We start from the raw sequence: 14,642 nt of genomic DNA, 5'->3' as shown, positions 1-14,642 counted from the left end.
TCACCATTAGTAGCATAAATTTTAGCTATGCTTCTAAATGTTCAGCAGATGATCTGACTCTCGTACCAAAAGGTAGCATTTATAAGCTATTTCAATGTACTGATCAAGAGTTTGCATCAACTCTAGCGCATGAAGACATTCAACATCCCTGCATTAATAATCCAACCAACTCTCTTAATCCAAGACATTTGCAGTATTTCAAAGGAGAATCACTGTATGTACCTAGAAACTGTACGCACTATGCCGATCAGCTAGCGAACAAAGCCAAGACCAGTAATCAAAACTAGGTGTAATTAGCTAAACATCTTGTATTCTTACCAATTTATCGACCTAATCAAAATGTTGAAAAAGGGAAGATGGGCCAATGGGCCCATTTCAGGTCTATTTCGTCCGTTAGCGTCTAAGCCTAATGTAACGTTTCACAAAGTTACACAACAGAGCGTTCTGTAGAAAAGATTTAACGACAAACGTTTATAATATTTTTTTTTTGCTTTTCTTTCTCTCTATCTCTCTTTCCTCCCTTTCTTTTCGATTGGTTTTGTGGCAAAGTAAACTAAAATTGATAAGCCTTCCAATCGAAAGTTGGTCTTTTGATTCACGTCGGAACCAACCCCGAAGTTATGGAATCATCGGATCGATTAGAAACCCTAATTGAGGAGGAGGAAGAAGAAGATGTCGATTTCAATCCTCTTCTAAAAGAAGCTCCTTCCCGTGAAGCCTCTTCCAGTTTGAGCTCTGATGTCGAAACTCAAGAAGCCAATGAGGAAACCGCGATGCAAGTCGAATCAATCCCCAAGGTCCAATCCTCCAAAGAGGAGGAGGAAGAGGATGATGCGATCTGCAAGCGAACCAGAGCTCGTTACTCCCTCGAGAGCTTCACTCTCGACGATCTCGAGGCTTTCCTCCAAGAGACTGACGACGAGGACGACATTCCAAACGTCGACGACGAGGAAGAATACCGCAAGTTTCTCGCCGCCGTTTTAAACAGCGGCGACGCCGACGACGCCCCTGAGGTTCACTCGGCGCATGACGACGATGATGAGGATAACAACGATCTAGACTTCGAGATTGAACTCGAGGAAGCTCTGGAGACTGACGACGACGAACCTACTATACCTGAAAACCTCACCACCACCAACAAAAAGCAACGGCCTGTGACTAGGCAGAAGAGAAAGAAACAAAGCATCTCCAGAATCGATTCTTCTTCTTCTCCTGAGCAGGCGGCTACTACTAACAGGTCGTTACGCCCTATCTTACCGTTTGTACAGCCTGTCAGGATGATGCTTCCCGCTCCTCCTGAATCGATTACTTCTTCCTCCGCAAACAGCAACAGAGGAATTGTCTTCACTCGAACTCAATTGGGAGAATTGCATTGTTTGTTACAAGATCACCTTCAGCTTCTAATCCAGATCTACTCTCTCTGCGCGCTTGATCATTCCCGCCAACGCATTGGAGCGCAAGTCCAAGGACTTATCTCTGAGATGATCCAACAACAACAACAACACCAAGGAAGTCATCTTCTTCTCTTTGGTTCAGCTTCACCTGTACTTGCTACTGTGAATTTAGCTGGCAGATATCTAACTGATGTTTCTACCGGTAGGTTATCTCTATATATTTTTTTTAATTTTATTTTGTTATATAATTAATTGTCTTGATTATTGAACCATTGTAGCTGTTCAAGATTATCGGAGGTGTCAAGTGGAATCTGGTTTTGATGCTTTGTCTCAAAGAGTGCCGTTGTTTCCACTTCCTCTCCAGCATATCAACGATCCTCCTTCTATGCCATCACCAAATCAGCAGCAGCAGGCTAAGAAGACGTTAGCGGGTACAGTCGTTGAATCGGCGAAGAAGCAGTCTGTTGCCTTGGTCCATAAGGATATCGCCATGTTAGCTAAAAAATTCCTGCCCTTGTTCAAAGTATCGCTATATCCCCACAAGCCACCTGCTGCTGCCGTTAGCAATCGGTTCCTTTTCACTGACGCTGAGGATGAGTGAGTTCTCTTTTCCTTTCTTCTCTTGCACTAATCTAGATAAAAAGATTGATCCGTTGTGCTACTTTTGTATGCAGATTATTGGCTCTTGGAATTATGGAATATAACTCTGACTGGAAGGCTATAAAGCAGCGCTTTCTTCCATGTAAAGGCGAGCATCAGGTAATCATCACTGAAGTTCTGTAGATTTTGGGAAAAATCTATGAAGTAGTCAGTTCCTATTGATTGGATTTCTGTCAATTTCATCACTGATATTCTGACCAAAAACTTCCAAGTCGATGCAATTACTATTGCATCTGAAGTAGGTCTGTTGTTTATTTTAACTTGGTTTCATTCCAGAGGCTTATAAATTAGTGTACTGAGTTTTTCAAAGCAACTGTATTGAATTTGATGTATCTCATGTTCTGCATGTCCATGTGGTTTGATAGGGTGTTCGTCCGTCAGGCTGGTGATCAAGGAATGAAAGACTTGTGTCTTCTAATACTTTCTACTTTTATTTCTTTCAGATTTATATTAGGCAAAAAAACCGGAGATCATCTAAAGCGCCAGAAAATCCAATTAAGGTTTGTTATATGCTTGATATGGTTTATCACCTTTCTATGTGTATTCTTATCTGTATGCATGTCGGTTCCCTAAAGTCAGTGGCCTGAACTTGTTTGTCGACAAATAAGCACTGTGAAGTGAAACCTTATATATCACATGCACATAGGAGAATCAGTATACGAACTCATTGTCATAAAGGATAACGGCTACTTCCGTGACAAAAGGGATGATTAATGGGTAGTATGACCATCTTTGTATACATTTATTTGCTTCACCAATATACATACATTATGCATATCAACATTACATATTTAAGACAGATCCAGACGGATGCCTAAAAATGATATGTAGTTGATTATATTCCAATCTCATTTTCAAGGGTATACTGGATTATTGTCCTCACTGGTGTGTGTGTGTGTGTATTTGCCACCTACAGGCAGTTTTGAGGATGAAAAGCTCCCCCCTGACCCCGCCAGAGATAGAACGTATAGAAGAGGTAATCGACAAGGTCACCCTTTTAGAAATCGTAAATTTGAATGCTGAGTATAAATTTGAATGCTCAGGGACTTAGGTACTTCAAATGTGATTGGATGTCGGTGTGGAAATTCATTGTGCCTTATCGAGACCCATCCACACTGCCAAGGCAATGGCGAACTGCCCTTGGAATCCAGAAGTCGTATAAGCTTGATGATGACAAAAAGGAGAAGCGGCGATTATATGATTCAAAGAAAAGAATGTCCAGAGAGCAGCCGGCATCTGCAAAAGAGGCATGCATTTCTTTGTTACCACTCAAATCACACAACCCACTAATTTTGGAGTTCTCATAAAAATGTAGTTTACCTTAACTCACTTTTCTCGTCTACATGTTGCAGGACCGTCATGGTGCTTCTAAGGCCAATGAAAATCATGTTGGACATGAATTGGTGGAAAATTCAGGTGACACATACCTTCATGAAGGATTTTTAGCAGACTGGAGGCCCGGCATGCCAACTCTCTTTTGTTCTACATCTATGCACTCCTTTGGCAATGCAAAGAATGTTCTCCGCAATCAGCCAGTACAAACATGTATTGGTGAAGGGTCTAAAACTGCGCAAATTCTGACAGATACGCGGATGCTTGCACCCGGTACCTCAAGAGAACCGATAATTATGCGTTCATATCATCGTGCTCGTAAACTACGCTACAGAAGTGTAGTGAGACTAGCCCCTGATTTACCTCCACTTAACCTTCCACCTTCGGTTCGTGTCATCTCACAGTCTGCTTTTGCGAAGAATCAGTCTGAAACATCCTCCAAAACTTGTACCGCTAAAGGTGGTATGTCTGGTGATTCTGGGAGGGGAGTTTTGGGTACTGAAGCTCCTTGCCTCTCAGCTGACGGAGATAGCAATGGTCCCCCTTGTGAAAAAGATTTGCCTGCAGAGAGCTCCTCTGGGATGGGCGAGACGGACAATGACTCAGATCTTCAAATGCATCCTTTATTGTTCCGGACCCCTGAGCATGGACAAATTTCATGTTACCCTTCAAACAGAGACAAAGGAGGTTCTAGTGCCTTTAGTTTCTTTTCTGACAATCGACCTCAGCTGCTGAGTCTTTTCAACAGTCCAAGGCAAACCAATCACTCATGTGATCAGTTTCAGAAAAAAACGTCATCAAATGATCACGAGGCAGCACTGGGGGACAGCTGTTTTCATCCTCTTCTTCAAAGAACTGAGTGTGAAACGAGTTATAGTGGGCGTGGAAACTTGGACACAGATATTGGCAAAAAACGTAAATTATTTCAGGATACTTCTAGTGCTGTTGAGAAGACTTGTATCCCTGGTGCTGCTTGTAATGATGTCAGCCTGAAATCTGTCAGTTCTAACAATCATGCTAAAAATGTGAACTCAGAGATCAATCTAGGTCCGAGATCTTCTAACGTAAAAGATAGTGGTAGTGTCTCGGCAGCAAATATTTCAGAAGTTCCAGACATTTCTATGACTCAACGTGAAGATGGCTCTGAAAGGCCTGGATCTACTGCAACAAGTGATAGATGCATTGACGAGATGACTGATCAATCTAATCTAGGTATAGTGATGGAACAAGAGGAATTAAGTGATTCTGACGAAGAGACGATGGAAGAAGAACATGTCGAGTTTGAGTGTGAAGAGATGGCTGACTCAGAAGGGGAAGAGGGCTCTGAATGCGAAGAAATCATTGAAATGCAAGATAAGGTAAGTTGAAGTAATTTATTCAGTTATGTACAGTGTGCTTTAGGGAGCGGCATTCTTATTTGTTAAATTCTTTTTCCATAACTTAGGGCCTTGTGAGCTAAAGGATTAAAGCATGTATTGTTCCTAATTTCCAGTAGTTTTGGGGATGTGTTTTTGTTGCGTAGTTATGTGGCTTAGTTATGTGACTTGTGAATAGTTTTGGTGATGCATGAACTTTTCCGTCTGCAGGATAGCAGAATCTCTGCAGTAGAAGTGGCTTCAACAGATGTTGGTTCTGGCAAAGAACTAGGCAGAGATTCCCCAAGCAGTCCTTGGTTAAGTCTGGATCCCAGTAGCCGTCCCTCATGTAGTAAGGCTAGGGACATGGGGAAGTCAGGACCAGCAGATAAAACGAACATGACACAATTTTGTTCTAGTAGAACACGGAGAAAGAGGACACCAATAAATAGCAGAGATGCAGAACCAAAGGAAGATATAGGTGTTGCTCGGTTGAGACTGGGTCCTCTTTCACCCTCCCTTTAGTGAAGAAACCAAAGTAGTGTGTCGGACAGGCAGAAACAAGTCCAAGTGTATTGCATGTCAAGCAAGAAGTAGTTGGTGGCAACACGACAGTCTAACAATGTTTCCTTAACACTGATATTGAAAGAGCCAAGCTCTTGGAAGAGGAAACTCAAATACTGGCCAAGCAGGTAAGCTACCAGCTGATTTTACTAATAATTGGAGTCATTGCGTGTTGATATTAGCATTGACTCGTTTTAATAGTTTGCCTCTTTTTCGGTTTTATTAATCTTTGGTGGTAATGTTAACTATTGTTTGGTTATCTGAAGACAAAACTGGAGGTAAAAGAAGCTACAACTAATGATTAAACTCCTACCCAAGATACAGCTAAATGAGATCGTATGTCTCAAAGGCTCGATGCAATTGATGCTTTTACTTCTGAGGCTCGAGCAGCTAGTATCCTTGCTGTAAGAAGCTCTTCACCATTAAACATATTCTGCTACCCTCTTAGGATATTTGTTTCTCATGATAGCATGGATATAAAGAAAAGGGTATATGCATATCTCGACACAAGTCGTGTCCCATCATTACAATCCTATCATTACAAAAAGGATATCAAAAGAATGATTTGGATGTTAGCATGTGCTGTTGTTGCTTTCAACATCTAACTTGCAAACGTTGTCTCTATGATGTTTTCAGGGGCTCAGTTTCACACCAGAAGAAATATACAAATATTTATCCAGGATGATTGAGGATGTGAACTGTGCTGGCTTGTGCGCTATTCATAGAGCCTGATTTGTTGTTGCTTGATGAACCTACGGTGTGTTTTCTTTATGAGCTTCTCCAATTAGCAAAATCTGTTTTCTTTATAAATTTTCAAATTTTCAAATTTCTGAGATTCCTTTCCTCTGGTATTTGGCAGAACCATCTTGAGATTCCACGCCTGCCATCAGTGGTGCTCATGTGGATCAAGTTATTAAGGAGCTTGGGAAAATGAAGCCCTCTTATAGATATATAATGAATGATGCTATAGTCTCTGGTATTGGATAAAATTGCTACAGTATCATTCTACTCCTGCTCTCAGCTCCCATCTTATGTACATTAACCTCTTTGTCTTTCTTGTACAGCTATAAATTTGAATTCCCAACTACTGACTATCAGTTTCAGGTTTGTCACTAATCACCCATCGGTGCGAATCTGACACAAACATCTCTTAGTTTTGATATGAAAGATTTTCCTAAGTTGGTTCATTCTTTTCTACAGTGATGCATCCATCATCTGCCTACGCTGGTGGTCCGTTTAGGAACCTGAATTTCAAATAGATCTGGATAGCCGTATTGCTAGTACCAAGGCTCCTCCTTAGATTATTAGATTTCACAGATGGTAGCCCTTAGGGTTATTCAGCTTCCAGCAGTCATTTGTGGAATGATCAATGAACCAAAGAACATGTTGAACTCAATGATCATTTGTGGCATTTTAAGCTTATTGCATCTCTCCATAACTTATTGCAGTACAGTAACACTTGCAATATCAATATCAACATGTATCAAACCATTTCTTAATGGGAAGATACCATTATTAGTGGGTGCTACTATATAACGATTGCTAAAACATAAATGTCCATATTCATAGAAGAAAATCAAATATTAACAAACTCAATTAAAGTTCATCATAGATTCAAAGTGTCAAAATAATGCATCAACCGGTGTTCCATTGAGCTGATAGTAAATAAGTTGGTCTTCAATTATTAGCTCTAGCAATGTAAAAGACTTGTAAATCATTTTGTTGCTAATCAGTTGTTAAAGTTTTACCTACCAATGACGAAAATTGCCTATATATATCCTCCTCTTTAGAATGGAAAATACAGAAAAGAAATCCAAAACATGAGAGATAAAGATGACAATATTTACGACTTATGAATTTGGATGTATATGACAAAAATTCTAAAGGGAAAGTGAAGAAGGAATTTATAAACGGTCTGAGATAATCATGCATCAGACTGGTAATCCACCAATCACCCATGACACCAATAAGATATTTTTTTGTCGAAGTGCAATAACTTAAAATCTGTCCATAGTAAAACTGTATGGAAAACCATTTAGTAAATATAAGTTTTATAGCATAATATTATATTTGATTTCAACATAGAGAAAGTTATAACGGAAATGAAACTAGTAAAATACAACAATTTTAAAAATGCTGGTAATAGTAAATAACCAATTCATTTGCATAATGAAAATAGTTACCAATCAGGAAAAACATATAGTAGATCATGACAAAGTCCATGACATGGTTACATATGCATCTTTAAAAACTACTACAACAATAGCCAATAAAGTTAGAAATGTTGAAGAACTGGATGCAAAATGATTTTATAAAGTTTTATATTGCAAATCAGCTAATCTATAATTCTATATTGATATTTGATTGTAAAGAATGTCTCTCAAAATTGTTTAAAGCATATATGATAATGAATATTAAAACTGATCATAATATACATGAGAATTGCATGAATCTGTAAGCTGAATTGTTTAAAGAATATTTACAAAAAGACAATGTGAATTTTATAAATGAATTTCAGAATTAGTGCATGTGTGTTGGGGTTAAAGAATCATGTTTAGGGAGTTGAGGTTAGGGGATTCGGTTTTAGATTTTTATGTTTAGGGATTCAGAAGTAGTGCTCACAAATTTTTCGTAAAAGAACATGAGATGTGATAGATTTGCCGTAAATTTATTTCGGTGAAATGTCATCCTATTACAGAAACGTGAGATGTGGTAGATTTGTCACAAATTTATTTTCTCGTAACGTCGTCGTATTACATAAACACGGAACATAGTAGATTCATCGTAAATCTTTCTTGTTGTAATATTGTCGTCGTACAAGAACATGAGATGTGGCAGATTCATCATAAAATAAAAACACATGACATGGTAGAGTTGTGGGGAAATAATGACGACTTAACGAAGATACCTATTTTTTCATGTATACTCGAACCCATTTTGCCCCCTCCTCGTCTCTCTTCCTCTTTACTCTCTCTGTTTTTTTTGAACTTTTAGATTATAATGTAGTTTAAGTTGTTTATTTAGGTAACAGAATTAGTTTTGCATAACTAGATTATATTATGGAGTTTACAGATCAGGTTTTTTTTTTTTGAAACACAATTTTCATTAATACTCAAGCATTCGAACTACAAATAAGAAAAGAGTTTAACCAAACTCTAACAACAACAAGCATTAAAACATACAAGCTAAAAGTAGAGAGACCTCTAAGATAGAATGACAGCGAACTCGAAGCATAGCTCGAATGCGTCGGAGCAAGACTCAGGGCAATGCCAGAGACTTGAGATTTAGTCATTTTGTATTGTGACGTTAAGATCCAATCCGCACTTCGGAATATCGTCGAAACAACATTTGTTGCATCTTCAGGCTCCAAACGGACCGGTACACAAGATAACAAATCGGCTATAGATAAAGATACACACCTCCATTTAGTGTTTGGAGGGAAAACATTCCTCATAAATGAGGGACGGGGTAATACGGCTCGCCTCTTGCGAGAGAAGGATGATAATGATGTAGATTTTCCCGGTGAATCCACCAGTAAATGGAAACTATGAGAACTCTTCATATAAGAGAAATAAGGCACTGAGTGCTTATGAGTTTCGGTAGTAGTCTCAATGAACCCATCGAAAACTATTAGCAAGTTGGCTAAAATGGTCACACTCCCCCACATAAATATGGGCTTTGAAACTTTTCCTTTAGAAATTGGGCAACTAAGAAATAGGCTGACCTCTTTATAACCCTTAATGGGCCAGGCCCAGATAGTCATGCTGCTAGGGTTCGGGTCACCAAACTGTACGCCGCCAAACCTACGTGAAGAGGAGATGAAGGACGCGGCGGATCTGAAACTGGTCACATCGGAGTGGACAGGTTGCACGGCACGACAGATCGGAGAAGAGACGTAGCCTATGATAGTACAGAATTTCTCGCCGGAGTAACGGTCATGGCAGACGCCTGCCGGAGTGATGATGTTGAGAGCGTGAAGAGGAGAGCACAACCTCATCGTGCCTCTTGCTTTCAGAACAGGCCATCGGATCAAAAGTGGAACCCCACTAATTGACTCGGCTTTCCGGGAGCCCCCGGTAAAATGTATTGGTTCCGTAGGTTCAGACCAAGGCTCTGAGTCTACGAAGATCTTCACAGACGGTGATTTCGCCAAACGTTGAAACCAGGATGCATGAACAGACAGCATAACGATAAGAAAGAAAAACATGAAAGTAAAATAGACAAAAGGAGACGATGAACAGTCCCGACGCCGGCGGAAAAACCCGTCACCGGCGTCGAAAGATACATATCTGAGGTTTGCCTCGATTTTAGTGTCTAGGAGCGTTTTTCTATCGGCCTCTTTGTGAAATGTGATTTAGACTACAGATCAGGTTTCAGAATTGGATATTGCTATATATATAATTTGTTCGTTTCTGAATTTCTCAGTTTAATTTTTTTTTATATGCATGGCTCCTAGGAACAGAAGAAAATATCTACATTATAGTGAGACATTTGGTATGGGCCATGTTGGCACATCTAGTTTATCATGACTTTCTTCAGCTCTGAAGAAGTCTCCGACTCTCAGTCATTTCAGAGAGCTTCACGGCTGTCTCCTCTTGCACTTCTGGTTGCTCCCGGATTTGCAGCTGATGTTGCAGATTAGATAGAGTAACCTCGGATTTCCAGATCCACCATCCTCATTTCTAGAGGAGGAGGCGGAGGTAGAGAGAAGAGCCAAGGACAGCATCTTGATGCTCTACGACGAATTCGGCCGCTAGATGTTACAAATTTAGATTTTTATAACCAGTTTTGTATTATAAAATATAAATATGAATATTTATAAATTTTAATTTATATTATAAATTTTAATATTTAAATTTAGTAATTTTTTTAAAAAAGTATGACAATCGAAGTAAATTCAGAGTAAAGTTTACATCAAATTTACGAAACCATCCATGTTAATTCGTTGTAAGTATTTACGATGAATTTACTAGACCATTTCTTTAATTTATCGTAATACTTTATGACAAATTAACATGTGTGTCCTTGTTAATCGTCATAAGATATTTCAAGGAATTAACTGCAAGGGTGGTCCCACAAAATTTGTAAAATTTACGAAGATGTAACAACTAATTAACTTTGAAACTTAACGACTACTTTACAATGAAGTATTACATGCATTTACGATAAATTATTATCTCATACGTTTACTATGACTTTATGACGAATTAGTGTACCTATAACTAATGATGAAACATTTTCCATAGTAACACTAACGAGCAAATTACAACGAAATGTCTGTTACAATGGATTTGTCTACAGTTCTGATTTCCTGTTAATTTCCTTTAATTAATCTAGTGCCTTTGGCTTTTTAATTTACTGCTTTTATTGCTTACTTATTGTTGTTTAGTTTATTTTGAAAACTATAAGTCTATTGTATATCTGAGTGCCACAGTGCACTCTAAAATTACAGAGTTGTCCAAGAATAAATTTGAACATATCAAATTTTGGTGATGTTGTTAGTTACTCTAAGTCACCATTAGATTAGGTCTAGGATTTAGACTAGAGTTTTCTTTTTTGTAGCTTACTACTTTTCTTTTGTGTTTAGGTGCATGCATTGGTGTACTAGAAGCAACAAGGAAACATAGCTTTGAATCTTTCAAATCAGGATCTGCTTGAGTTTGAACGCACTAACCAGAAGGCTAAGGGATCAGTGTCCACCGACAACCGTGGAGTATTGATTTACATCAATCGAAAGACAGTGCCAAACGACACCAATAGAGTGATGATCGACACCCTTGTCGCAGACATAAAGATGGTTAATACAGTTGTGTTAATTGCTAATGAACATGGAGTTCTACGAGGCCAAGAGGATCATCCACGTAATAAGCCTAGGCATAACCTTGATGCTGCTGGGAATGTGATTGCTGAGATAGTTGTTGCTGAAAATGCAAGGATGTTAGAGATGCTCGGCAAAAAACACTTAAATTTTTTAATAAATCTGTTCAGTTATATATATGCTAATAGATCTGCGATTTAACCTCTATCTTTCCAGAAAAAATGATTTTGAGCAGTTACTACATTTTTGTGGGTCAGCACTTTTTTCATGGTTTTTTCCAGCCAGTCATCATCACCACACTCCTTTGATACTGTCGCTTGTCACCACCATGCACCGTCACACTCGTCACCACCACCTTCGTCATCACAACTACCACTCACCTCTCTCTCTCTCACTCTCTAATGAAAAATATATAGAGTACTGTCACAAGCATAAACGAAAGAACACCTGATTTGTTTACCATAGTATCAAGCTCAATATGAGGCACTAATCTCTGGGGTTAGAACCCAATCCAGCAAGCTTCACTAATCTCAAAGAACAAGCTCTCCACTCGGAGTAATCTCAACGGAGATGACAACAACGTCTCGTCTATCCACTGTAACAAGCTCAAAGATTCTGTTTCTTTTTTTTTTATATAAAAAGAGTTACAAACCGTTATTGGAATAACGAAAGCAATAAGCTAGTTGATCTGTCAAAATGACTTTCTTCAGAGTGTTACTACATGTTCAGGAAATTGAGGCCAACACTTCAACAGGATGACATAAATTGTGACAATCTTTTTAACTTGATTAAAGTATCAGTCACCAAGTACAGTACTTATTAATCGGACACAAGTACACTACTTGCAAGTAAAATCGTTTCAAGATAAATACTATCTTATATTTACACTCACATTCATCTTGTGCATACATATTTTAACATAGTTGACAGTTTTCGAAAGAAACAATCTATTATTCCTTCATAAATGCCAACTATTCACAATAAAACAAATCAGCTTCTACGCCCATGGATATGCATGAAACACCATCATCAGGGTAACTGTGTTTAACATGCTACCTTGTCTTGTTTGCTTGCTTCTACTCGTGTATCATCAGCATTGACATGTTGTGTTGTTTCGGCTGCACTCACCTTCCTTATAATCTGAATGACCAACTAATTTCAAAGCAAAAATAAATAAAAAACATGTTTGAGACAACTGTGGAGTCGTCTTCTTTCTTCATAGGAATTTTAGCTGAATTCTACACTCATATACTCTTTTACTCTAAGTAGTCTTTTTCTTCTCTGGTAGCATACGCATTCGGCATAATCAATCACGAGGGTCTCTCCAACACATCAGCATGACCAGGCATCGCCTAATGATGTATAATCTCGATCTCTTCTCCTTGAATGACCTAATTGGTGTCAGCTTCTTCTTCATTTGCTTCTTCTGCGAATCCTTGTTTGACTCCATTGATTACACTTCTACACACACTCCTTATTTTGCCTATCAAAATTAACTTTTCTCTTCTCTTTATATATATAGAAGTGGTCTACTCTGTTCAGAAGTAGGTCTCGTTAGCATGAATGTGAAACAGGAGAGAGAGAAGAGGCCAAGACTTGAATCTCCTCTTTCCAAATGAAGGAATGGGTTTTGTCAGTCAACATTGGCTTTTGATTGGTCTTTCTGGTTTCAGGGTTTTTTTGTCTTGCTGCACATTAAGAATCAGTCTCGTCAAAAAGTCCAGCGTAACTGTCGTCTGCATTAACACAACCGTTTCTTTTAACTCCTTTATTTTTCTCCTAAACAATGACAAACTGTATCACTTTGTCAGTTTCAGGTTCTTCTCCAACACTTGTCCATCGATTCTCTTTTTTTTTTATTTTTTTTTTTCTCTGCTTCATGTCAAAAACCTTGGGCTCTATATATATAAATACGAACCCTGATTTTAAATATTCTTTGGAACATGATTCATCATAACTCTTATAACTACTGACCCTCATTTTACTTGACCCTTTTTTTTTTAATCTTATCTTTCCTTACAAGATTTTGAAAACCGATAACAGCTAATAAATCATAAAAGATCTTCAAAAAGTTGGTTGAAAAAGAATGATTGTTTTGAGTTTTAAAGGTTGGATCTGACTAGGAATTTTATGTGGAGACGTTTCGTATCAATCCATTGCTCATGGATCCCGTGGCTGCGTTTGATCAATGATACTCGTGCTAACTTATTTTTTTACTTTAATGTGGTTAACACATAATGTTATTATATGAAAAGCAAGATACGATCTTGTTAAGACGTAAGGGATCTTTAATTATCCGTCACACACACAGCCAAAAGTTTCAAGATGTATAATTAGATAAATATTTCAAAAAAACTTTATAGGATATATCGCCCGGTACAAATACAAGTGTAATCAGGCAAATCACAAATGTATAATTAGGATATATTGCCCGCTATAAAGAAACTTTATAGGATAAGAAACTTTATAGGATATATCGCCAGCTACAAATCACAAATGTATAATTAAATAAATATTAAAAAGGGATATTCAACGATGTTATTGTATAATGATCTATATTAATATCTTTCAAAAATGTTTTGCAAATGTTATTTTGTAAGGCCATTACAGAATGTCTAGTTACCAAGTCTGCAATTAAGAAAGCAGCCATGTTTGCCCGCAAATAGTTTCGTTCAGTTAAAGCCAGTCTCAAAGAAAAAAAAAATCGTTCAAACTACAAGAAATTCACAGTAGGCATTCGAATTGAATATTAATTATACCAAGTTTCAAAAATATTTTTTTGGTTCTTAGAAAGGAGTACCAAACTGTCTACAAAAGACAGAATCAGCTAGCCACTTACTTAAATCTCAGACTGTATGGACCATGCATAGCTTGAATATATGTATTGTTCTCCCAAAAGGCTACCAATAAGACTTGGTATGTGATTGGTTACTAACATCATAAAGGAAATGGTAGCAATAGTGGCATGCCTAATAGAAAGAGGATGCGACCAACGTTCTAGGCAATTAAGTTGGTAATCTAATAACACCACCTAACCCGATTTAACACATAAAGCAAAGATTCCAACTTTGTCAATGTCATTCCTATTCCAAAGGTGGAGGAGTCTCTCTTTTCTTAATTCCACTTGATCAAAAAGTTTATTATATATTCAACGTCTCTCACCCAACGATCCTAATTTATAATTCTTAATATATATGTAGTGCGGGATCCTTAGAAACAGACAAGGCCTCCCAAGCTGGAGGAATTTATATACTATTCACAACATTTCATCTAATTTAAGTTTATCTCAACGTCCCTTCAATCAATTTCTTTATTATATTTGTATCCTCCATTTTTTATTGTTAATGAGGTTGGACCATCTTGTTTTCTAATAAAAAATTAAGGAAAAGAAATTGAGTTTTTCATCCATAAAATGTAATAATTAACCAATCATTGAATTTTTTTTGTGGTAGATTCATAACAAAACGAAAAGGATTGGTTTCTAGATGCATCACGATATCCAAAATTGAATGTAGTGAC

The 14,642-nt window shown here is 37.8% G+C and overlaps 2 protein-coding genes across 2 annotated transcripts; one reads left to right on the top strand and one right to left on the bottom strand.

Moving 5' to 3' along the window:
- Positions 1–477: 477 nt before the first annotated feature.
- On the top strand, positions 478–5,433 carry LOC108828028 (uncharacterized). The gene is made up of 8 exons (XM_018601573.2): positions 478–1,596; positions 1,673–1,991; positions 2,069–2,153; positions 2,498–2,554; positions 2,971–3,030; positions 3,098–3,301; positions 3,407–4,744; positions 4,973–5,433. Exons 1-8 carry the CDS (start codon positions 621–623, stop codon positions 5,264–5,266), a joined length of 3,333 nt encoding a protein of 1,110 aa, XP_018457075.1. The 5' UTR covers positions 478–620; the 3' UTR covers positions 5,267–5,433.
- Positions 5,434–12,429: 6,996 nt separating this feature from the next.
- Positions 12,430–12,622, bottom strand: LOC108827058 (small polypeptide DEVIL 12). Its single transcript, XM_018600407.2, has one exon. The coding sequence runs from the start codon at positions 12,571–12,573 to the stop codon at positions 12,430–12,432; it is 144 nt and encodes a 47-aa protein (XP_018455909.1). The 5' UTR covers positions 12,574–12,622.
- Between the last annotated feature and the right edge of the window lie 2,020 nt (positions 12,623–14,642).

This window comes from Raphanus sativus, chromosome 9 (genome assembly GCF_000801105.2).
Source record: "Raphanus sativus cultivar WK10039 chromosome 9, ASM80110v3, whole genome shotgun sequence".
In the NCBI taxonomy this organism is placed as follows: Eukaryota; Viridiplantae; Streptophyta; class Magnoliopsida; order Brassicales; family Brassicaceae; genus Raphanus; species Raphanus sativus.
This window is presented reverse-complemented; position numbering and strand designations above follow the sequence as displayed.